This window comes from Gallinula chloropus, assembly GCF_964237585.1.
Source record: "Gallinula chloropus genome assembly, chromosome: 3".
Classification (NCBI taxonomy): Eukaryota; Metazoa; Chordata; class Aves; order Gruiformes; family Rallidae; genus Gallinula; species Gallinula chloropus.
Window position 1 is genome coordinate 89,546,531 of NC_140087.1, and position 25,852 is coordinate 89,572,382.

Here is a 25,852-nt window from a genome sequence, read left to right on the forward strand (position 1 = left end):
TGCGCCGATCGACCCCGCCCACCCCCCCGGCCTGGCCGGGAAGGAGCGAGGCGCGCAGGCGCAGCGCGGCCTCCACGACGCCCGGCAGTCCCGCTTCTGCGCACGCGCAGGATGGTGGCGGGAGGCCCGGCCGCTGGGCGGGGTGGGGCGCGGCCAAGAGGAACGTCATCAGCCGCGCGCCCGCCGTTTCCGTTCCGCTGCGGCCGAGCGCGCAGGCCCGGTGGCCCCCGGTCACGTGCCGGGGAGGGGCCGTGCCTGGTGACGCGGGGGCTGCTGGTGTCGCCGGCGGTGCCGGTGGCGGCGCGCGGCCCTGGGTGGCGGGTCGGGGCGTCGGCGCCATGGCGGTGAACTACAGCGCGAAGGAGGAGGCGGACGGGCACCCCTCGGGCGGCGTCGGGGTGCCGGGCGGCGGGGCCGTGGGCGGTGGCGGCGGCGGGGCGGTGAAGACCCGCAAGCCCGATAACACGGCGTTCAAGCAGCAGCGGCTGCCGGCCTGGCAGCCCATCCTGACGGCGGGCACGGTGCTGCCGGCCTTCTTCATCATCGGCCTCATCTTCATCCCCATCGGCATCGGCATTTTCGTCACTTCCAACAACATCCGCGAGTACGAGGTGCGCGGGGCGGGGGGTGTCAGGCGCCTCCCGCCGGCGGGGCGGAAGGGCAGCGGCGGCTGGCGGGTGCCCTGCCGGGGCGGTGGTTGGGAGGCCCCCGGAGCCCGCTCGAGGGGCGCAGGGCCGGGCCGGGCGAGCGGTGTCGGGGAGCCGCGTACCCGCCGCCGGGCCGCTGCCCCTTGCGAGAGCTGCCGCCTGCTCCGCGGCCGGAACTCGGCGGGAAGTGGAGGCGACGTACATGGCTGGGGTGGTTGATGAGCAAACACCGCTCCCCGAGTCTTCCACTTCGCTTTAACGTTCGTATTCCTCTAGTAGGGCATCCGCTAACTGCCCTGAGCAGGGCTGAGCTGACGGAGTATCACCGGCTGAAGCCCTCCTGTCAGCCTCGCCGGGGCTCCCGGGCGGTTAATGCCGGCATTTGATCGCCGCAGCCCAGCGCAAGTTGTGGAGTTTCGTTCTCGGTAGTGCAGGCAGTGTGTGCGTCGTCCTTGGGAGAGTGTGTGGCGATGGGCCGTGGCTTTAAATGCCTCAGAGCGGTTGTAGTTTCAGGACAGAGCTGCGGTGAATTGCCACCGTCCAAGTGACAGGAGGTAGGACAAGGGGACACGGTACTAAGCTGCGCCAGGGCAGGTTCACGTTAGATCTTAGGACAGAAAATTTTCACTGAAAGAGTTGTCGGGATGTGGAACAGGCTGCCCAGGGAGGGGGGTGAGTCACCATCCCTAGACGTGTTTAAAAGATGGGTAGATGAGGTGCTTAGAGATATAGTTGAGTAGAGGACAGGTACGGTTGGAACTCGATGATCTTAAAGGTCTTTTCCAACCTTATGATGCTGTGAATGTATTGTTTTAACTGGTGAGTGCCTTAACGTTTTAAATGCTCTATGGCAGATCAGGGTGTCCGGATTAAACTTAGAAACAAAGATGGAAGAGGGTGGCTTTTCTCTAATTACACTTACAAAAACTGAGTCATTTTTGTCTGATAATTAACCATCGTATTGCTGTGGAAAGTTGCTGAGTGTTAACAAAACCCTGTATCGCTGTTAGATCCATTTGATATCGGTGTCACTTTGTGCTGTAAGGAAACAACTGAAAGGGCTTAGGGACAACCTTGAAGAGCAAATTGATGGCTAGGATTAGTTTGCGTGCACTAATGTGACCAAGATTTATGAGGGTGTGGGGGAAGTGAACTTGTTTGTTAGATTGCTGTATTGGAGGATGTGTGTTTTTGTGGACCAGATCATTCTAGTTCTCAGAGTAAGCTGTCACTTTCAAATAAGTAGCATTCAAGCCAGTGGCATGGCTAGTGGTAGCAGTGTGGTGATAATCAAGCCCAAATAACTGAAGAAGTCCTGAGGCAGGCAACAAATGATATTATATTTTCATCTTTCTGTTAAAGCAAGCAATGTTACAAGAATACCAATTTATAGTTTGCTTTCCTTTTATGTTAAGAACTAAAATTCCAGTCAAGGAGAAAAACAAAAATTAAAAAAAAAACAACCCAAAGCTGAAATATATTTTACAGGGTCCAAATGCTGTATGTAAGCGTATTTGTCAAAACTAGTTGCAATTGCCTCCTGTGTCAAGGTTGAGATTGTGCAGCACATCTGAAAAATGCCCTAAGTGTTTCAGAGAACATTGCCAAGTGTTCATGGGCATGTACACTTTAAAATTGTCATGTTATGGTCATATTTAAAGTAAGTGCAGGCACATGGTTTAAGAGGACACTTGGTGGACAGGTGTAAAAAAAATAAAATTCAATAAATCAGTTAGCAAGGATTTTTTTTTTTTTTTTACAATTGCATTTCAAATAGCCATTCTTACAGCAAAGCAATAGAAAATAATAATGATTGTAGGGTTAATTGGGTAAATACATTTTTTTTTTTTCATTATGACTGGATCTGTGTCGATTTATATGGACAGGAAACAAAGAAAATTTTAATGAATCCAGAAATATGACTCCTTGTGCCTGTATTGCTTCTGTATGCATATACAGATTTTTTTTTTTTATATACCGCTGTGGCTTAGCAGCTCAGTTTTGTACTCTTGATAAGTTCCAGCAGGAGCCAAAAACTAGATGTTCCCACCTAATGTTCAGTACAAAAATCCATAGGTGAGCTGGCAGCATGACTGATGCTCCCCTACACACCTATAAAGTAGTAGCAGCCATTTATTTTTGGAAACCCATTGGTAGGTGCTGGCCTTCAAGATAATAAAAATTAGATGGGGTTTCGTTTCTTGGGTCGTGTGTTTAATTCTGTGGGTTCAGGTTTGTATCCTCCATGTTATGTGAAGCTCTCCCAGATCTCATCACTAGGCTTTCATGAGGAGGGGGAGGGCAGAGTTCTTGACTTCTCAGTCTGATCAGACAGTCGGGGTATGTGGCTAAGAATGGGGAAACTTGAGTTCTGTTCTCTGATCCTTTTGCGTGCCTTTATCAAGTGTTATAATGCAGAAACTGTGGAAGTGAGATTGTCATTCTAAAGACAGCTGAATTGGGGGGGGGGGGGGGAATAATCAAAAAAAGGCTTTAAAGTTGCAGCAACAAAACACAGATGAAGCAATTTACAGACCAACATTTGGCCTCTGACCACCAGTGAGGGATGCTGTTTAAGGCACTGCCATCAGCTGCATGCTTAGCTGAGCTATGCCCATGCTTAGTGTGCTGTCTTTTGTTAGTAACTTCCAAGTGTTGTTCACAAGTAACTGTAAATTCAGCATTGGGAGACGAGACATGTAGAAGTTACAGGTGCAGTGACTAAGCTCTTTGAAAAATGTAATTGGGGGAGGAAGTGGAGGTAGTTATTTACACCTACCTCCTAGATGATAGCATGCGTGTTAAGTGTGTACACACACACACACACATATATGTATATCTGCCTGTAAACTTAGTGTATTTGAATTGAATAGGATGCATAATTTATGTCCCTGAAATAGATATTTATGTACAGTTCAGATCACCCTTCCCTGGAACTAGCTACTGCAGCCATTAGTGTCTCAGTCCCTGTGGCAGTATGAGAGCAGCGCAGTTCGCAGAGGAGGGAAATGTAGCTTTTCTATTGATTTCCTTTATAAGCTTTTTTGAGTTCAAATGTGGAAGATTTCCAACAGCTTAAGTATACTAGAATTGTATTTTTTTTTGGTGTTGGTTATTCTCTAGCGTTTTACAACAGTTTCAAAGGGTATGAGCAGCTGGTACCTTCTGTCTATCATGAGAATATTTCATTTGCGTGGAAAGTGAGAATGAGCTGTGTGTGTATTTTTGCCCCATTGTTAAAGGGTGAAAGAGGGGTTTTTTTATATTTCCTGAGTTTATTGTTTTTTTAGAATGGATCAAGAGGCATATTGATGGCATATTGAAATGTGAAAAAAAAGGAAATAGCCAAAACATTAATTGTGTGGGAAACATCTTTGTGCGGTGACTGCTGTTGTGAAATGCATAATTGTACTTTAAAAAGACTAGGAATGAAGAACTGAAAGAAAGTAGATCAGTATTGCAGTCAGCCTCAGTGTTGTGTGCAGTTTCAGTATCCCCATCTCAAAAATCATATGAAACTTAGTAAAATCCACAGAGAGGAGCAGAGTTACAGAATGTCTTGTATGCAGGACGTGGCCAAGCAGAGGAGGATAAATATGTGATGGCATAGGAAGTCTAAACATCATAAATGGTTTGGAGAATATGTTTATGCAATAGTTGTGTTATTTCTACACTACAAAAATGTGAATCAACTGAGAAGGATGCAAACAGCCTGAAAAGCCATTGGTGCCCATAAGTTTGGATATACCCAGTGCCTTTGGGTCAGCAGTTGTTGGGAAGAGCTCACTCTGTGTGGGGTTGTCGTACTTGGCTGGTGTCTGATCCCCGGAGACAGAGCGCTGGGTCAGGTGGGTTTCTGCCACGGACCCCAAAGTCAGTCCTTCAGTTTTCATCGCTTTTTTCAGAGATGAAGAGACATACTTTTCTCCCTCTAGTTAAGCTTAACTTTTGAATGTACCCTGTAAATGCAGATGCAGAAAACCCCCCACACTTTGTGTGGTTACTGTACAGGAAAGCTCTCGGATGGCATTGAAGCTGATAGTGGTCAAAAACATGGTCACATCAATTTGATGCTTTATTTTGAAAAGTAAAGTCGTCAGATCTTTTGCAGCCTTCAGAGTATTTGAGTTATGTTTTTGACCTAAAACTTCTCTATACCCTGAAGAACTAGCTCAAGGATATGGAGGTTTAAGTTTGTTCTAAAGGAAATGCTTAAGTTGACTTCATCGGGCCGGGGGGAACTCCCAACCAAGTTAACCTTGAACACATGAGGTGCATTGTTTGCTGAGGGCAGCGGTGGTCTGTCTGTCTGCTGTAGCTAAATGGAGCTCTTCAGGACTGCTGCAGTAGTGCTATTTCTAGACCAGCATAAACTCAATATCTTGTTCAGCGAAGGAAGCAAAGATTATGTGATCCTCTCTTCCTCTGCCAGCTAATAGCTTCTCAAGCTGACTCGTTTCAGCTAGGCTCGTTAGGGTGTAGGTCTCATCAGTCAGAAATCTGGCAGCAGTGCAGATATTGAGAAAAGTGCTGAGGGAAGGACTGCAGCTTAATAGGTATCAAAGAAATCGCAGGAAGAGAGACCTTGAAGAAGATCCAGAAGAAAATAGGCTTCAGTTCTGGAGTCTTGAAACTGTGTGTTTGTTTTAGCTAACCTTAATACAGGTATTACAATGGATCAGGAATCGCTCCCAATTTTGATAATGTGTTTCACTACAAGCATAAAACAGGGCAGACTATTTACAGGAGCCTCTCACCAAACTGTATAGGTGTTGTAGTTTAAATGACACAGCTGTTTTACCAAGTTACAGCAAAACTGTCTACGCTACACCAATCTGAGTCAAAATTCTAGGTAGGAATTTAATAGTAAGCGTAGAAATACGGTTTATAGGCAGATGGAAGCTTTATTCTGCCCCTTTTGAAGCTAGCCTGCTGAGCCCAAGTTCATCCTTTCCTGACATTCATGTGCTGGGGCTACACAGGAGGAACAGCTAAGGTGGTCAGGAGACACAAGTTGGCTAGGACCATAGGGAGAGCTCCTGGCTGCTCAGGATATGTTAGGCATACTGTCCAGCTAGCCTGTATGGATGTATAAATTTCAAATACTGGTGCTTTTTTGAGCTATACTGTTAAAGGCAGGTAATATTATATAAGATGGATTGATGCTGATCATCTTTCTTGTCCATCTACTAGTATTTTACTGTTTCTGGAAAAACACTGTAAGTCACTTCTCTTCCTGATTTCAGGAGAGTTCTTGAGCATTAAGTGATTTTAAAAAACACATATAGAGAATCTTCTGATGGCTAAAATGGTCAGCAAAGCAAGTTTTCTAATGCAAACTTTTTTATTAAATACATAGAGCTTTACCTCTCTGGAAAGCATGTAAAACCTTAGATCTACATATAGCATATGTGTGTTTGGAAATGTCATGCTTCTGGACTATCTGCTGTTCCTGTTTGACATGTGTTTTTTAGTTTGGTTTGGTTCTGTGTTGTTTTGCCTAGCAGTAGTGTCCCACCTCAGTGTTAAATTTGTTTGAGGGTAAAATCAAGCATATACACAGACTTGTGAAACTGTTCAGGTTGGAAGGGACCTCTTGAGATCATCAGGCAGGCCTGGACAGGATTTTGGAGTTGAGGTGTAATAAGATTGCAAAACAAATGCCATGTTGCCTCTCTGGCTTATTAAACAATTTTCTTTACTCTCCCATTGTAAATCAACGGCTTCTTTCTGTTTTAGATTGACTATACAGGAACAGAGCCTTCTAGTCCCTGCAACAAGTGTTTAAATGTGTCCTGGGACAGCACACCACCTTGTACTTGCACCATCAATTTTACACTGGAACATTCATTTGAGGTATGCTACCCTGTATGCAAACTGAGATTAGAATAAGGTGTACTTCCTAATTGATAGGAAAGCTGTGTCACTTAAGTCTGTCTTTCCCCCCTGCACCCCCTTTTCTTTCCCTTCTCTATTTTAAATGCTTATTTCTATTTTTCCTGTGAACTCGGGTCTGATTTTTGTGTTCCTTTTCAGCATCAGGGTTGAGATGGTTTTTAATGCCTCTGTTTATCTGGGAATGTGCATCACTAAAAGGAATGCTTGTGTTGCACAATTAGATTTACCTTAGGTATCTCATAGTTGGTGTGTGGATCAGCTATTCCTGCGTGATTTACAAAAAACTCAATGCAGCAGAATTGGAAATACCAGATAAGTGCTTTCTGACAAATTTGAGGCAAATAATGAGGCCTGTGGGCTTAACATTGGACAAGATAGGTGTTTGGATTAGTGTTGATGAATATCATTATGATAATTAATGGCATATTGATACCTTTTGCCTTCAGGACACCAGTCCTGAAGATAGTACTCAGTGTGAAGGAAGTGTTGAGGCTCCTATTTATGAATGTTGCTGTCAAGTAAACACAGAGTTTTAAGAGCTTGAATTTTAAGCTTTGTGTGACTGAAAACCCCTCTTGCCCATCTTGCTTTTTGTAGAGTAATGTATTCATGTATTATGGACTTTCCAACTTCTATCAAAACCATCGTCGTTATGTGAAGTCTCGAGATGACAGCCAGTTAAACGGTGATAACAGCTCACTACTTGTAGGTATTCATGCTTGCATATTGACAAGAAACTAACTTCTGACTATTGTTTTGATTGCCACATAGCAGAGAGCTTAGTTTAATAATAATGAGGTATTAGACTTCTTGCATAACAGGAGACAGACATAAGGAATTCATGTTCTGTTCACAGAGAATGACTGTATGTTTTCATGTTAGTCGTTTCATTAAGTGGGCAGTGGTACAGTACTTCAGTCTCTGCTCAGATTTGGATAGTTTTGAACTGTCTCAATTCTTCAGTCAGTCTGTATCTGCTCTGTCTGAAGTTTTTGTTTCCAGTATAAAATAACACTCAGTTACCTGGCACTTGGTTTGGGTATTGCAGATAAATGCATCGACTTTTGTAGACTCTGGTTCAATATGGAACATCAGCAGTATCAGAAGGTATCAGTACTGTGTATTCTGTTCAAGGCTCTGTATAATATTTGGGGCCTGACCTCTCCTTTTGCTCATTTTTTGAGCGGTGGAAATACAACTGGGTTTTTGCTCCAGCAGGAATGACTGTCCCTTTTTACCTGTAAACTTTAAAAAAGGGGAGAGTTTCAGGAGGTTACATCTGATGACTGGCACAGAGGTTGTGGTGGGGGACTTTTTCTGCTTGTGTTTTTTGGCATGCAGGTGGAGTCCTTACAACCTTTTGTGTTATATGTTATGCTTGGTTTCCTGTTACAGTCTTGTTTTCTATAATGCTGATGCAAACTTAAAACATAAAATGCTTGAGTACTTCATGTTGGAAAACTGTTTCTGTTAAAAAAGAAAAAAGTTCTAAAGCCTTCCAAGAAAAGCCTTATTTTAGTATGACCATGATGTGATTCTGACTTTGTGTTTCGCTTAGATTTTATTCCTGCTTCTAAAATAAACTAACTAGTGTTCAGTGCTGAAGTATTTCTAAATAACCTGACTTGGAAAAAGATTATTCTGTGGTACATTTAAGATACACACATTACTGAGGTACTGTAGTAAATACCAGGCTAGTTAGGTAAACTAGCACAGACTCATCTGCCTTTTCTCTTTCTAACTCTCAGAATCCGAGTAAGGAATGCGAGCCTTACCGCACAAATGAAGACAAACCCATTGCTCCTTGTGGAGCTATTGCCAACAGCATGTTTAATGGTATGGTAACACGATTTTAAGTTAACATTTAATGGTTTTGTCCTCTAGTTTATGTTTTGTGTTGTGCTAAGTCAAACCAAAAAAGAGCCCACAATGTCTTTAGTCAGAATAATTTGCAACACGTTTTCATTGTTCAGAATAAAATAAATATCTTGTGGTGTACTGCTGTTGCGTTTTTCAGAACTGCTATCAGAATTAATTTAATCTGATGGCATACAGAGGATGGAAATACTTGTCAGAAGCTGTTACTGCTGTGGAGTAGAACCATAGCCATCCTACGTGGATAATACCCTGCTGTCTAATACGCGCTGATTCTTACAGAACAGCATGTGATTGTGGCAGGCAGGTAATAAATGCCTTGTACAGGGTTGGGTTTTTTGTTTCTCCTGGAGGTAATTGTTTCACTGCCCATCTGGGTTATCTGTCTAATGAAAGTTTCTTCAGCTTGTTTTCTAATTTGATTTTCTCCTTAGATACACTGGAATTGTACCGCATTGACAATGAAACAAGGGTGCCTATTCCTTTGATTAAAAAAGGCATTGCCTGGTGGACAGATAAAAATGTGAAGTTCAGGAATCCTACAGGAGATGGAAATAACTTAACTGCACTTTTCCAAGGTAAAAAAAAATAAAAAAAGTTAAGAATAACAAAACTCTTCCAACAGATTTTGATTCCAATGAGTTTTGCTTCAACATTTTACTGAATGTCCTAATTAAAATATGTTGTGGTTCTATGAAGAAATCCAAGCTCAGGACTACTCTGCCATCTAAAAAGTTTGGTTTGTCTTTAAGTAATGGAAGCTGCAGATTTCACATGAAACTGTTTTTTAACTTTATTGTAATATTTTTTCTGATTGTTTTTTTTTATATTTCTTATTTTTACCCAGTATAAAGAGATAATTAAAAAAATGATGGGCACAGGTGTCATGGTTTAACCTTGCCTAGCATCTGAGCATCACACATCCACTTGCTAACTATGCTCCCTGCTCCCCCAACTCCCCTGCCCCCACAGTGGGATTATGGGGAGAATAAGAAGGGTAGGAGTTAGAAAAAATGTGGGTTGAGATAAAGACAGTTTAATAATAAAAACTCCACGCAGTTGGGATTTTTTTCCTCACAAAGAAAGAGAATAATAAAATGAAGAAAAACGATTGAATGAAAATGAGAGAAATCGATTGCTCTTCACTGGCTGAGGCCTTGAGCAGTGGCAGCCTTTGCCTACCTCTGCCTGCCCAGTGTTATTGCTGGGCATGATGACATATGGCACAGGACATCCCTGTGGTCAGTTGGGGTCAACTGTCTTAGCCGTGTCCCCTCCCAAGTCCTTGTGCACCCCCAGCCTCCTCACTAGTGGGGTGGGGTGAGAAGCAGAAAAGACCTTGTGTCTCTCTAAGCACCGCTCAGTAGGAACAAAAACATCTCTCTTATCAATGCTGTTTCCAGCACAAAGCTGAAACACAGCCCCATAACAGCTACTATGAAGAAAATGAAGAGTCTCAGCCAAAACCAGTACAACTGCTGTATTTGGATTTCACTTGAGAAGAATTCCTGCAGTTGTTTAATGAAACTCCTCAGGCAGAGTTTTCATTTAGATGTTTCTACTGCTAGGTTGTGCAAAGGATTCTAAAATCCTCTTTTTTTTTCCTTTTTTTTTTTTTTGGTGATTAGAAGTGACTGACGTCTCGTATTTATTACTTTAAATACAGTTTGGTAAGCCAAAGTTTTCTTTGGCTCAAAATAATCTTCCTCAGGGCTTTAAGGTGTGTGTGTGTGTGTGTGTGTTTATGCAAGGTATATAATAATTTCAGGTTTAACCTGATGTGGGTTTCTTGCTTAGTCACAGCCAAATTATGTGTTACCAATGCAATGCTACCCTTGGAAAAGCAGATACTGCGCCCTAATACAGTATAGAATTGTATATCCAGTAAAAAAACCGAAGATGTTAATAGGGCATCATCTAAAATACTGCATGTGATTTTATTTGCACGTGGTCCAGGAAGTGGTAGTTAAATTTAACAAGTGAGCAGAGGAGCTGTCATCATAATGGAGAACTGTCTCAGTAAGGTAGAGTAAGACTTCCTAGCTGTGTAAACATGTTTGTTTAAAGAAATGGACAATGCTGTTACGAGAATAAATGGATATGCATTACAATTTAAGCTGCAAAATAGAAGGTTCTGAAATAGCCCAGTGTCTTGCAATACTGGTGGTGATCCAATCTGTCTGTTCACAGTTCAGAAGTTAGTATGTTTTTCTGCAATATTAGAGTGAATGTTGATGACCCAGTGTGTTACTTAGTCCCATATATGAAAGGCTTTATCATTGTTGGTTTTGTTTAATCCTAGGCACAACAAAACCTGTAAACTGGCCTAAGCCAGTGTATATGCTGGACACGGAGCCTGACAACAATGGCTTCATCAATGAGGACTTCATCGTGTGGATGCGTACTGCTGCTCTGCCAACGTTTCGCAAGCTGTATCGTCTCATTGAGCGGAAGAATAACTTGCAGCCTACCTTACGTGCTGGGAAGTACTCCTTGGATATCGCATACAGTATCCTTTGAAGAACCTTTGAAAGTGGCTGAGGGCCTTAGCTGGTTGGCTTGGGCACGTTTTTGTGCAAGTTGAAATTGAGCTTTTTTCATTCCAGTGCTTAAAGCTGGTACTGAGCTGTGGTTGAAAACTGCTAGTGAGAATTGGGTAGAATATTGCCATCTAAAAAGGCATATAGATGAAGTTATTAAGGTCATGATCCAGTGGACTAGTCAGGGTTAGGCTATGGTTAGACTCAATGATATAAAGGGTCTCTTCCAACCCAGGTGATTCTATGATTTCTGTGTAAGTTTTTATAGAATTAGTGGCCTCATAGTGAAGAGAAATCAGATTACTTGGGTCCTGTAAAGGATCTGGGAGAGGGACAGGAAAAAGGAAAGAACAGAGGTATGTGATAGAAATTTGAGAACTTAAAGGTGCAATGACAATGTGTAAGCAAGGGCAGACTGACTTTGGGGGTCAGAAAAATGTCAGAGTTGCATATGTGGTAAAGATTTGTCATTCTGTTTCGGACAAACTACAGAGTAGGTAGTGCAGAAGACTAGAGGAGGAGGGTTGTCATAGTTACTGAACTGTTAAAATTTGAAAATACTTAATGATCCTTTATAAATAGCTACCACAGTTATGTTCCTGTGCTGCAAAACTGAGCAGTCTATAGGAACATAAAGAAAAATTTTGTACCAAAATATATTCAAGAGTTTAAAAAATTTAGATTTCCTTCATTTCATTGAGGCTGCTTTCAAAAACCCACAAAATGGTGCATTTACTTTTCCCCTTAATGAGGGGTTTATATCTCCTAACGTGGCATTTTTCGTGGAGTAGCTGGCAGTGCCCAAATTAGGCTTAGCCTAAAAGAATAGCTAAATGTTTCATGTTTGCATTTCCAATATTCAAAGGCAGCAGTTTGTATTTGGAACCTGAGTGAAATGACCCAAAATTTTAACGTGCTTGACTGCATAAAGCTAAATTTGGAAATGTGCTTCTTGTTTTCCTAAATGTTGTTTTTTTCAGATTATCCTGTACACAGTTTTGATGGGCGAAAAAGAATGATCCTGAGCACCATCTCCTGGATGGGAGGCAAAAATCCCTTTCTGGGAATTGCTTACATCACTGTTGGGTCCATATGCTTCTTCTTAGGAGTTGTATTGCTGATCATCCATCACAAATACGGCAATCGAAACACTAGTGCAGACATTCCCAATTAAATCTCGCGTTCTGAAAGCAAGTGTACTGCATGTGCATCAAGGCCAGTCCAGAACGGACCCAGTTTTTGAAAAGATAAGTCTCTGCTTCTGTCACTTCTGAGTCCGGGTACTCAATTTTTATCTAAAGCTCCCACTTCCTGCGCTGTGGGTGAACTCGTGAAGACGACGGGTGCACAATTGGCTGTATTGATTGTATCCCTGCTCTGTCAGAAACAGTTTTTCTGATACCTGCCTCTAACCGGGCAGGCCTCGTGATGCGTAGAGCTCCCGTTCCCTTGATGCATCTGCTGCTTGTTCATGTGCTGTGTAGCGTCTGTATGATTCAGTACACATAGATTGTGTGGAGAAGGACTGTTCCAAGATACTGTAAAGGGTTAACTTTCCAGAGTTCAGGTCTCTGTGCTGTTGAAAGGAAAAGTCAAGTCTTAAATGGTTTGTTTTTTTTTTAATTCACTGTCTTGTGTGCATGGGCTCTTACATTTCTTGCCAAGATTTTAATATATTTATATAAGTTGTTAAATATTTTTCCTGTGTCCTACCCACCTCTGTTAGCTTCAATCCTTTAAGTGCTGTGTGAATTTCAGCACTCTGGATTCTTTGTATATTTACAATGTATGTGCCTGGCCAGTAAATAAGCATCCCATGAAGATACCAGTGAAGAACCTATTTGTTAATTATCTGCGTGAGTCCCTTTTAAAGTTTCTCCTAAACTGGGAAATGTTTGTTGCAGGTAGAATCTGCTTTTTTTCTAATACTCTTTGGTTTAAATCATACCCCATACCAGTTTACCTATTGTGCTTGCTGGGTTTGCTTTCTGTGAGCAGCTCTGAGCATTAATCGAGAACAATCTAAAATGTGTTTTCCTTTGCAGATGTGGCTGAATTCCTTCTGCTGGAGCAATTTTCTTGAGTCGCATGTATTTTGAGCAGGCTATGTCAAGGAATTGTCACATACTTTTTCTGTATTTGGAGTAAACATCACATTAACTTTTGCAGTGTTGAGACAGAAATTCAAAAGTTGATATGGCAAAAACCTCTTTCCATTGAAATGCAGGTTGAGCTTGCTGTGAAACCTAATTTAAATACTGCAGTTAGAAGCGACGTGCGGGTTAGTGTCTTAAATCCAGTTACGGAAGGGTTCACTTTTCGATTAATTAAAAGTTAAACTGTAATCTGTAAAATACTACTTTCTGGTGACTTTTGGTTTTTTAGATGATGCACAGATATTGTAATGTATATGGTGGAGATCACTTTATATGCAACTAGCTTGATAAAATATCGAGTATATTAAAAAAAGACCTAATAAATTCTGCAAACCATTTAATAAGAGATTTTACTTTGTTCTTGAACATCCATTTATTTTCATCTGATGAAAAGATGTATTCTCATTAAGCTCTGCCATTTCAGTGAGCTGGATTTCTGGGATTGCATATACGTTACAAAAACGTTTATTTGTATGGTCGTGTAGGTTAACCTATAGCCTGCTTTAAACAACGTTACCAATTCATCGCCTAAAACACGTGACCATTTTTACTGAATTACTTGTGTATAGATCCAGGGCTGGAGGTTGGTGGCCCTGCCTGTGGTAGGGGGTTGGAACTGTATGATTCTTGGGGTCCCTTCCAACCCAGACCATTCTATGGTTCTATGATAGTCTTTTTAAGCTAGCGGTTTTAAGTGCATAAACTGGGGTGAGGTAATGTTTCTGGTGTGCTAGCTTTCTGTAAATCCACAGGACAGTTTGTTTGCATAGTATGGCATGGCAGCACAGGACTTCAAATAGTCAAAAGTTAAGATTTAATTTACAGTGATGTATCCATTTTGCTGGAATTACAGAATAAGGATATGGTGCCTTTGTTTATTGCAAGGCAGGAAACACACGCAAGCTGTTAAGATGGCTTTCATCCCTAACATAGTTGCTAATCCAAAATGTAGTAAGCGAGCAAGGGGACGACTCACAGTTACTGGTTATTAAAAGATTTTTGTTTTTAAACTTTGTCCCCTGAAGTAGAATTATCTTCTGCTTCATTCATAATCCCTGCCTACTTCCAAGTAGGAAGTGTTGCTTCTTGGGCTGTGTTCAGAATTAAAAGCAAATTAGTTTTCTACCTTTATTTTAAAATATTTTTCAACGCCTTGGCTTATTTTTTTGGTGACTCTAGCTATCAGATGCTGATTTGGTTTCCTCAGTGAAGGGCATGAGGATAATAATTACAGTCTGTTTTGTTTTGTTTACAACCATTCTGTTTCTCTGATAGCTGGTAGCAGTATTTGTCAGGCAGCACGCCTGGCAAAGTGTGCCTGAGGAGTTTAACATTCTAGTCAAAATGCTTGTAACAGCTTAAAATACTAGGTTAAATTTGTACCCTCTTCCTTCGCTCATGCTCTGTGATTCTGTGATTCTATGCTCGTTAGTCTCAGTGCCGTGTTGGTAACTATGGAGATCTGTGGATTTTGTATTTCTTACAAGTTCCCTGCATGTCACATGCTCAAAGATGAAACCAGAGTGTCCCTGACTGACGCTTCGGAGGGCAGTGTCCCTGTCCTGGTGGTCAGTGTCATGTGTTTGGATTTGACTACCCGTGACTTGGTTGAAGCCTTCAGCAGCATCCTTCAGAGGTATTTGCCACCACAGTTCAGCAACAAATACAGGGAGCTTGCTGAGCACCAGCCAGGCGCTCTCCTAGCCCTATCCAACTGAGACAGTGTTAGGGACCGTAAGCTTTCTGGAGGCTGCTGCTGTTAGAAGGGCCTGCTTACATAGGAATCTCTCTTGGAGAGGGTTTTTTTTTGAAACTAGGAACTAGGGTCCCTGTCTCATGCAGGAGCTCTCCAAAGATTCTCTTGCATGAGATCAACTTCTGTCTGGTTTCTTGTAAAAAAGAAAAATACATTTACATCCCTGTAACAAAGCAGAGTGATTAGCAGTGTCAGGCTATTAGGGAAGCTGACTGGTTTGCTGAGTCAGAGGGAAGAGTTTCCAACTTGTAACTGGAATGCAAAGGATCCTTCCCAGCCCTTACCTCCTGGTATCACACTGGTACTGAAACATGGTTCGTGGCAGCATGGCTTTGCTTTAATTATGAACATTAAACCCTGAGGAATGCAAGCCCTGTCTTCATTTGTAATAGGAGTCTCCGTGGGAGGAAAGGCTATGACAGTCTAGGGTCAGCTAACACCTGCAAGATCTGCTTCAGTCTGTTAGAATGCGAGAAGCGATGACTGCGGCTGGCATTTGGGTTGGACTCACAGGAGGCATTACTGATGACACTATTCTTTTGGCTGCCCCACAGCAGTGGGGAAAATAAGGGCCCCAGTGTTTGTAGACAGATCATAGACTGATAGAATGTCCTGAGTTGGAAGGGACCCATAAGGCTCATCAAGTCATAGAATCATAGAATGGTCTGGGTTAGAAGGGACCACAAGGATCAGAGAGCTCCACCCCCCCTGCCACAGGCAGGGCCACCAACCTCCAGGCCTGGATCTACACAAGGTTGCCCAGGGCCCCAACCAAGCTGGCCTTGAACACTTCAGGGACAGGTCATCCACCACCTCTCTAAGCAGCCTGTTCCAGCCCCTCACCATTCTCTCTGTAAAAAAAACTTCTCCCTAATATCTAATCTAAACCTTCCTTCCTTTAGTTTTAATCCATTCCCCCTTGTCCTGCCATTGTCTATCCTTTTAAAAAGTTAATTCCCCTTTTGGCTTCACACAGGACCAGCCAAGTCAGAGCATGTGACTTGAGTGCATCATCCAGATGTTCCTTGAACTCAGTCAAGCTCAGTGCTGTGACCCCTTCCCTGGGAAGCCTGTTCCAGAGTAAAGAACCTCTTCCCAACATCTAGCCTAAACTTCCCCTGTTGTAGTGTCATACTGTTCCCTTGGGTTCTACTGCTGGTCACCAAAGAGAAGAAATCGGCATCTGCCCCTTTGCTCCCCCTAGTCAGGAAGCCATAGACCAGGACAAGGTCTCCCATCAGCTGCCTCCAAGACAAAGGTGAAGTGATTGTCTAGTGGGAAAATGTGACTGAGTCTAAAGCAGAATGTACCTACAGTTACTTAGAAATAAAGTTACTGGTTGGAGTGGAACCCCTGAAGACCAAGAACAGGCGTAACCATAGTGTCATCTGGAAACACTGCAAATGATTCTGATCTTCAAAGTTCCCATGACAAGAATAAGGTTTCTGATCTTGCCTGCAAATTTGGGATCCTTGGTACTAGGCAGGTTTGTTTTTATAGAAGTTGTGGTACCTGGGGTTGTTTCCTGTCACTGAACTAACTAGCTGAAGTGAGTTAGAAATGAGGAGGGTAAATACACAAAGGCCTTCAGGAAGAGCTGCAGTATCAATCCTAAACTCAAGCCTGTCCCATGATGGACTGGGTCAGCGAGTTAAAAAATGCAAACTGACAACCAAACCCAAAAACTCACAAGGATAAAAACAAACCCAAACAGAAAACCCCATCCAGAAGTGTTTCACATACTGACTGTATTGAGCAGCCTGCCAAAAATTCTTAAAGTAGGTGAAAAGTGAAAAACTAAGCCAATTTCTTTCCTGCTCTCCCCTTAGCAATGGGGCCAGTCTGTGGAAGAGGCTGCTCCTGGCAGCCTGAAAATGGACTCAAGTTAGAAAGCCCAGCTGCAAAAAGTTCTTTTTTCAGTAGTAATCTTAATTGTTCCTCAGATCAGCAAAGTATTTCCATGTAAAAATGCCGTCTGTTTTATCTAGAACAGAATCTGTTTGGATGACTGTACAGCCTGCTGTGCCTAAATGTGAAGTCTAATCTTACTTGGCAGTTTCAACTCAGGCTAAAGTCCCTTATGAAATAGCCTGATAAGAATTAGCAGGTACTTATGTGACCTGAGTCTCGAATAAGAAGCTCCCTTCCTGTAGGCCTCCCATTCCAGACATGCTCAACTTGTGTTTGAAAACTAAGTACTACACCAACTGCTGCTGGAGAGCCTCCAAGTTGGGAAATGATCTTTTTTGCTTCCTGTTGGGAAAGAAATAAAGAGGAATAAAAGCCCAAGTCAAGAATTAATGAAGCTCAAGAAGTTAAAAAATAAAAATTGAAAGTAAGTAGGTGGAGTTGTCTCCCACTGGACCCTTGTTTCAGGTAAAATGGCATAAACAGTTCAAGCGAACTGAATACCAGAGGGATGTACAAGTTTAATTGAATTTGTACCTCAGCAGGTGCATTTTGCTCCAATTTTGCAAACATTGAGATGCCTTAAATAGTATTAGAGGTCCAGGAATGTAATTAATTACCTCATTCATTGTGTTATTAAATGGGAATGACTGGACTGTGATACTTGGAAGAAATTAAAATATGGTCTTCAGGGCTGCCTACTGACAGGTCTGTGCTTCACAACAGATGCTTCTGAACTTCAGAAGGGATCTTTTGCTCTGCCAGCAAGTTCTTTCAATGCGTTTTTAGTATATTATGCAACTCAAAGCAAGTTGGATAATGGTTATACCAAGAATGTGGTGTGCTTTCTCTCTTCATACACAGTGTAGCTTTTAACTGAGTCTTGTTTGCAAGAAGAATTAAAACCAGGGGGTAGGCAAGACTGGGGAGGAGGTTTGAAACATTTAAAACATCTCCAGCTGTCCTGCTACACTGGGGGTTTCCACTTCCGGAGCTGGGTTGAATTGTAACTCAGTTGTGTCATCTTTTTAGCAGGGTTTACATACCTTTCTGGTACTGGTTTAAGAGGTAAAACCTGGGGGAGGGCGTTGTGGTGAATGCTCATTAACATATAAATTAACAACCCCGTGTTCATTCTAGTTTAAACAAAACTGTTTAACAGTGAGTTTTGATTAACAACTTTATTACTCTTCAATACAGTATACTCTAGCCTGTAAGGAAAAATCAGTCTGAGTTTGCTTCCAGTGAAATCCCCTCACCCTAAGGTGGCAAGTTGCTATTTCTCTTTCCCTTGAGTTTTCATTTCTTTATAATTTAGCCAACGCTTAAGACGTGAGCTGTGCCTGCCCTAAGTGGTCATCTTGCAGCTTTGATGGGTATGTAACCCATGGCCTTTCTGTTGTAAAGTGTGTTCTGATGCCCCGTAACACCGAAGCTCAGATTTGGACATGGTGGGAAATGATCCACACAGCGGAACAGAAACAATCATGACTTATCTGGGGATTATGATCCTTTTACCAGTATCTAAGTACAGCTAAGTATATAAAAATCAGAATAGGAATATTATATGCACTTGGAAGATGACAGATTGCAAAAGCAATGAATGGAAATCTACCTTGCAGTAGTGGTGAAGCATTCTAAGTGTTGCAGTAACACTGCCAGAGTGTTTGAAAACTAATTCTTAAATAATAATCCAATTTCCTCCTTTGTTACAATACATTTTGCTATGGTTATGCTAACCTAAATAGCATTTTTATATTCTTCTCAGTTAAGTCTTATACTTAATATTCTTAGTTTCAGATGGAGAAGTGCTGGGCTTTGAGATACGCTCCTTGTTGCTTCCATACTAGACTGAGCACTCCTTTGCTGCCTTTGGCACACGTGAGCTTTGGCACCAGCGCAAAAGCAGCACGATGCCAACACCAGAGCGCTCTGCAACTGCGGCAGAGCCCGGCGCTGTGCCCTGGCAGCACGGCAAGGCGCAGTTAGGGGAGGCCTCGATCTGCAATGCAGAAAACACACGGCCCTCTCGGAGCACTTCGTTGCAGGGCAAATACGGCATTTCTCCGGAACCGCGCAGACCCGCGTGTCAGGCAAAGCTGGCACCGCTTCGCCCGTCTGCAGCTCCGCGCTGCGAAACGTGAGCCCGGGGTCGGGTTTTCTTTTCTCCCCCTCAACGCAGCGAACCCGCAGGCCAGCAGGCGGTCTGGTTTTACCTCTGTGCGCAGTGCCCCGGGAAGGGCTACCGCGCCTCTCCCCGGGCCGTAAGCCCCACCCGGCCGGCAGCCAGGGCCGGGGGGAGCGGCATGGAGCGGGCCCGTATGAAGGGAGAGGTACGGCCCACGGCGCCCCTGTCCCGGCACACGCCTCCAGGCCTCGGCAGGCCCGAAACCTCGCCGCCAGCGGCGGTGCGACAGTCCGCACCAGTGGCTCTGAGGGATGGGTAACTCCAGGGCTCCGGTGCCTCGAACCGGCCCGACGCTGGGACGAGCCCCGTGCCTAGCGGGCCCTGACAACTCCTGCCCGCCCCGACGGGGCTCCCTGGGCAGCTTCCCCCCTCCTGCCGCCTCCCCCACCGCAGGGCGTTTTGCCAGGGAAAGCCTGTCTTGGCGTGGGGAACCTTCCTCGGGCTGGGCTCGGGCCCGGCCGCTTCCCCCCAAGGAACCTGCGCCGCCGCCGCCGGACGCGCCGCCGCCATCTTTTCCGGGCTTCCCCCTGCCGGGAGGACTGACGCGGCTGGCGAGGCGGCGCTGTAAAGGCTGGGGCGGCGCTCTGGGCGCGCTGCGGGGCTGTCTCTGTGGTACCGCCGGCGGGAGAGCTGCTTCCGCTTCCGCTGCCCTTGCTGCCGGCGGGAGGTGACGGGACCAAGAGGCAAGATGTGGCGGAACCTGCTGGTGAGGCCGCCGGGACGCGCCGCACCGCACTGCGGGGAGCAGCCGGCTGCTGCTGTGCCAGCCCGTCGTGGGGCAGCCGGCCCTGGCGCGGCAGAGCCGGGGTTTGCGTGTCTGGGGTCCCTCGGGGGCCGGCGCCGGGCTTCCTGGGTGCCCGGCCGGGCTGCGGCACTCGGCCACCTGGTTAACCCCTCCGCCCCGGCGGCTGCGTCTGCGGCGGGTGCTGCTGAAGGAGCCGCTGGGGATGGGCGAGAAGTGCTGCAAGTCGGGTCCCGGCCCACTCGCTCCGCCTAGCGCCGAGCGTTGGGTACTCGGAGGGCCGGGAGCCGGGCCGGCACGCCTGTGCCGTTCCCGTAGCGCGGCTCTAGGGAGTTGTGTCTCTGTGGGGCGGGTGAGGGCAGCAGGCGCGCTGTCCCGCAGTCTGGATGTTTGCCCTGTGGCGGCGTTTTCAGCGGTGGTAATTTTGCGAGGGAGTCGCTCAGCGTCGCTTGAAGGGGACCGCGGGCCGCTGAAGAGGTGCGGTTGGCTCCTACCCGTGAGAAGCTGCAGGGGTGGGGTGTTGGTTTTCCTTGCCTGACCTGCGCTAGCACTGATGTGGTCTGACTACAGAAGCGTTCTGGCTTAGGGTGCAGCGGGATGTGTTCGAATTCTGCGTATGTGTGCTTATTGCAGGGTGGTGGGGGTGCCTCCTTCGCCTCTCTGAAGGGTAGCTGCTCTGCTGGTGGCTAGCAGGTCAGCTGCACCGGAGGGAAGAGCCTTGTCTGCACAAACATACTTGTCTTAAACATTATTGCCCCTAATTAATATTATTGCCCTATTATTGCCCCTTAAATATTTTTGCCCTATTGCCCCTGAGTTGGACACAGAGCATCTGTGCCTAAAGTGGCGATCTGAGGGGCTGAGGTCGAGACTTCCCCAAAAGGATGCTCATTATGAAGGTGATGCCGCAGATCCATAAATCTGTTGTATCCTTCTGAAAGCAATTCTCTGAGGTTTTCCTTTTTAGGTAACCAGTCAGTAAGTCTCTTTATGCAGTCAAAGATTGATTGAATTTAAAACCAGAGGATTTTGGTGAAGTTTGTCTGTTGTTTTTTTGGTTGAGTTTTTTTCCCCCCTCTTGTGTAGGTTTTTAAAGACTTTCTTTTTCACTTCCATCTTACTTTTAAAAGAAAATATTTCTGCTCCAGCTGAGCAATGTCACTTTTTAAAAATCACTCTTTTATCTTTTATTTCAGGGTCTTCGCCAGATTTCCAGGAGGACCATAAGCACTGCTTCACGCAGGCAGATTGAAAATAGAGTTCCTGAGAAGCAGAAGCTTTTTCAGGTATGGAGTGAGTACTGGTAGTAGAATAATGTTAGTTATTCTACAACAAGATTTTAGTAGATTGAAGTTGCATGCATTTTCTTTCTAAAGAACTGGTGAAAGTCCTCTTTAAAGCTGAGGTGTCCTCTTGAAAACAGTTTCATGAGTAGTGTTTGAAATCAGCGGGTATTTTCTAGAGAGACCAGGAGTATTTGTATGTGCATGTTTGACTTGCTGAATCTTCAGGGTTTTTTACCCTGTGAAATGACTTGTAGCCCAGCTCCTTATGGGGTATAGGTGCTGTACAAAGGCAAAGTACTCTGAAATGGAATGAGATGGGGGAGCATGTCCTAATTAAAAAAACAGAGAAAAGCAGCAAGTGAGAGGACAGAAGTACAGTGAAAGGTTAAACCTGCAATCTTACAGCTCATAGATGTGCCCCATAGCTCTTAAGGAGGATGTGGTTTTACTGCACTTTGCAGTTATGAGAACAGTAAAGATCTTAAGGGATTTGCTCCCAGAAAGTTCTTGAATCTTTGAAAATAAGTTTTGAATTGATCTCTTCCTGACTGATGGGGCCACCTAGTGAGAACTAGTGGTTCTTCAAATGCCAAAGCAGTGGATACTCGAGCAGACTCCAAACTGTGAGCTATAACCTGGAGCAGTAGCCTCGCACTAAGGGTAGAGTAGGCTGGGCTTCAGCCATGTGAAAGGGAAAAAGTATGTTAGAAGCCCCAGTTTAATAGTTTTTGTGTCATGTTGCTTTACTTTGCCCTGGAAGATAAAGCCAGCCTTGTTGTGGAGCTGCCCAAGGAGCGCAGTGTTCCCTGTGTGCCAGGGGGAAGTGAGATGTCGGCAGTGTGTGAGGTCAGAGGTTCTGTTTCTGCTGGCAGAGAGCTCTGGGTGGATCTCTTCCTCCTCCCTTTCCGTTCCTGTGTTGTTGTGCAGTAGCAAGTTAAGCTGGGCTGGGTTGCAGGTCATTAGTACTGGAGGCTGACTGGAATTCCAGAGCAGTATGAACTCCCTGACAAGGGTTAAGATCAGGTGGATCCCATGTCTGGGGAGTTGGACTTCCGGTGCAGCAAAACAACTTCCTGTGTGACACCAGGTGACAGTAGAGGCTCCGCCCTTTGCTGCTCCCTGTAGCAGGGGTTGACTGCTGGAGACTGTTGGAAGTTTCTGTGGATGGCAGTCTGATCCTGTGCACCCCAGGGGGCTGGCAACTCGTGTCAGAAGTGTTTAGGCATCTGCCAATCGCTGCTTCAGAAATGAATGTGCACATCGTTTACTGTACTTCCCTAGTGAGTGAGCACCTGGGAGTAGAACGAAAGCTTGAAAGACGAAGCGAAATCTGAATAAGGTTCAGTGTCTTTTGGGGAGTTGGGAATATAATTTGGGGAAATAATTCTTGCTCTGGGTAATGCTAGTTTTACTGTCACAGTATTGCAAGAACCCTATTTAAATAGTTTCTTTTTGTCACTTGTTTCCATTAGGAGGATAATGGCATCCCGGTGCATCTTAAAGGTGGTTTGATGGATGCTCTCTTGTATAAAGTCACCATGGGTCTTTCAGTTCTTGGTAAGAGTAATACAAAAATGTTTATGCTTTGATACAATTCCCAGTGTGCTCATATTAAAATACTTTTTCTTTGGTTCAATCTGCAACGTGACTGGCCTTAACTCTGTGAATTAGTTATACAGTTCCTTCTGTCTGTTCTTTAGAATGTGTAAAATACATGGGGGGGACACAAAATTGGTCATACTATATAATTTTTTGTGCTTTCTCAAATTTAGCTTTTCAGATGGCTTTTTTTTCTGCCCAAACTAGTAGTACTATAGGTTGCATACTCCTTCAGAATTCATGTAGGGTGTTACAGCTTTCCCTTTACTTAGAAAGCTTATTCTGAAAAGGAGTAAAATGTAATTGCAGTGCATTCATACAGCAGTTTTCTCACTAGCCTGACTCTTTCTAGTGCAAGGTGATATTTGATATGCTGAGGTTTCACACACCGTGCAAACTAGCAGAATGTATCCAGAGTTTGATGCTATCTATAGTTAACCTCTGCATTTCTTGTTAGGTGGTTTTGTAATAGCCTCTAACTTAACTACACGGATCTAACAGATGATCAGTTAAGTTACAGTTAGAATGAGTAGCCTCTACTTTATGATCACTTGTCTATGTTCCACAAACCTGCTTCTCCCCTTTTGTTGTGCTTGTTTATTTTTATGCAGTCAGTGGGGAGCTAGATAAGGATTCTTTTTCTCCTCCAAAACATGAATTTCTCAAAAATATTAAAAATTTTTTTGGAGATGTGGTGATGGAAGTGTGTTGTATCTGGATTGTAGCTGCTTATTGTCAGTATCAGTATTTCTTCTGGAACAAACTGTGAAAGGAAGGCTGACTCGAAAGAAGTTCAGTTTACAGTTCTGATAATACCTTTTCTGTCTCTTAACCCAGGAACAGCCTACGTTGTTTATGAGCTGTTTGCCATTTCAATGCCCAAGAAGCAGAAATAATTCCAGTTCAAGATATCTCAGCGATTCCTCTCTCTTCGTCCAATTCCATGTGACTATGATGGCAGCTTATACGTACTATAAGCAGCTGGCTTAACGCTTGGAATCATAATTTAACGGTAACATGTGAACTGCAGCCAATAAAGCAGTTTGTACGTTGGGCTGTTGTGGTCTGGGCTGTATTGTGTGCTCTGCGTTAGGGTGCTGTTCACTTCCAGTGAATGTACATTGGTGACATGCAGGTGTCTGAACTGTGCACCTCTCTTTGTGTGTGGTTTGTGCGCTTTGAAGGTGAGTTCCATACCCTGAAACCTTCATGGGAGAGTCATACCTTGTCTTTATTATAGGAATTGCCTCCTCTTGGCTTCAGCGGAGCAAATTAATCTTCTCATAAATGGATGAAACCTGTGTGGAAATGGATGCTGAGGACTTAATTATGCTGTATCTTTGCTGTCAACTGTGGAAGTTCTCTGTTTCTAGAAGTATTACAGTTGAATCTGATTTTCCTGATCCCTGTCCAAAGGTGGCAGTTGGTACCACGTGGAGGTGATAACACTTCCTTCAGCAGCTTAGAAATAGTCTCACCTGAATGTAGCACTTTCATCTAACAGATTATTTTTTCAGTGGCTTTTCTCTATTACAGTGTAATAGAACACCATATGTCCTGAAAAGAACAAAGATTTCTAAGCATGCAAATATGATTAATAAGTGATTGTATTTTTATCTTGTTGCCTGTGAAATCAACATGTATGTCAATTGTGATTAAGACTTAGTAATCTTCCAGTGTTACCTCAAGTTTCAGGTGACCAAAACCAGCTTGTTCTCATAGGGTATGTAAAGCAATCAGCTCTTTAGCATAAAATAAGGGGAAAAAAAAAGTTTATTAGAGAATTTGAGTGTGTTCTAGAGCAAATAGTAAAGTGGAGGAGAGATGCAGCAGGCTTTAATGCTAACTGTACTGATGTGGTGCTAGAATTTCTCTACCGATTTTAAAGGTTTTCAGCAAGTTAATTAGTTACTCTGGCAGTTGATAACTAATTTGCTCTGGGATAAACAGGACACTATTAAGTGAGAAAAACTGAAGACATTGAAGGCAGTGCTTATAAAAGCTTCAAATTCTTAGTGATTTTTGACAGATTTTAATATTCTTGGAAGAATTTCTTCAGAACTCTCAGTAACTTTGAGGGTAGACCTAGAGAGACTGTCTTCTGTCTCTCTGAGTTGTACTCTGCTGTCATTTGAGGACTGCCCCATGCCTGTGGGGTAGGAGTGTATCTAGTTTGTAGGTACACACCAGGTAAAGTGGGTTAGGTTTCAAACAATTGTAGCATACTTTGGGTTGGGAAGGACCTCTGGTTGGTCCCACCTTCTGTTGAGATCAGTGCCACTTCAGAGTTGAGTTGGATTTGCCCATAGCCTGGAACAGTCGTATGGGGAGTATCTTCAAGTACAGAGACTCTATAAACTTCTGCAACTTGCTCAGGAGTTTCGCTGCTATTCCTCTGAAGAGCCTTTCCCTTTGCTGGGGTGCAGGAATGCAGGTGTTTAAGGGATGGTTGTTAGCATTCCTGTAACACAGCTCTAAAGGAAGCTGCAATTGCACTTCACTACTTAGACCTAGACGACCATGAACTTTACAAACCAAGTGGAAAGCAGGTATCTTTCAATGCCTTGTGCTAAGACCGCTCACAGAAGAGGGCTAAAGCCGTCAGCATGTCTGGGTCAGGGTGCTGCTACACCTTTGTGTCAGGGTGTCAGTAGCTGCTGCTTCTAAAGCTCAGCCAAACGCTGGTTTCTGGGAGAGCTGTTGGCTCTGCTCTGATGTGGCTTCTACTGTGTCACTGCAAACTTACCATCAGAAATTTGAATCCCCTGCTGTAAGGTAAGTTTTGTGCCCTAGCAACAACGTGGTTGAGGAGGAGTGCTCACCTGCTCTGTTTCACTGGCAGGTCTGTATGACAGCTCTGCACACACACAGGCAGCAAATGGCTCACAGACCTACTGGTTTGACCACAGTCCTTTCTGAAGTTCTCCTTATTCAGGGGCTGTGGTGGTGTTTATCAGCTTGCTTTGACACTGGCAACCACAGATGGAACTGGAGATCCATCGATGTCATGGAGGGGAGCAAAATAAGCTTGTGGTTTAGAATAGGGCAGGGACACCCAGTAATAACCATCAGCTGCTGTATCTTTAGGAACAAGCCACGTAGCCAAAGTAGCTGGTGGCATCAGTGGGAATGCCTGCTCTATGAAAACTGCTCCTAGGAAGGATCTTTTTGTGAGTATGTGAACTGCTGATGCCTCTTGCTAAGCTTCACCTTGGGGATAACTGGGGAAGAACATCTGGGAACCAGGGATAGCTGTG

At 44.1% G+C, this 25,852-nt stretch overlaps 2 protein-coding genes across 2 annotated transcripts; both read left to right on the forward strand.

The window, feature by feature from the left end:
* Positions 1-338: 338 nt before the first annotated feature.
* TMEM30A (transmembrane protein 30A) lies at positions 339-13,460 on the forward strand (the record flags this gene model as incomplete). The annotated part of the gene is made up of 7 exons (XM_084261457.1): positions 339-611; positions 6,387-6,503; positions 7,143-7,250; positions 8,294-8,381; positions 8,855-8,998; positions 10,723-10,929; positions 11,941-13,460. The coding sequence occupies 7 exons, from the start codon at positions 339-341 to the stop codon at positions 12,132-12,134; spliced, it is 1,131 nt and encodes a 376-aa protein (XP_084117583.1). The 3' UTR covers positions 12,135-13,460.
* Positions 13,461-19,605: 6,145 nt separating this feature from the next.
* Positions 19,606-23,648, forward strand: COX7A2 (cytochrome c oxidase subunit 7A2). The gene is made up of 4 exons (XM_084262469.1): positions 19,606-19,674; positions 20,907-20,996; positions 22,469-22,553; positions 23,433-23,648. The coding sequence occupies exons 1-4, from the start codon at positions 19,657-19,659 to the stop codon at positions 23,489-23,491; spliced, it is 252 nt and encodes an 83-aa protein (XP_084118595.1). The 5' UTR covers positions 19,606-19,656; the 3' UTR covers positions 23,492-23,648.
* The last annotated feature ends 2,204 nt before the right edge of the window (positions 23,649-25,852 follow it).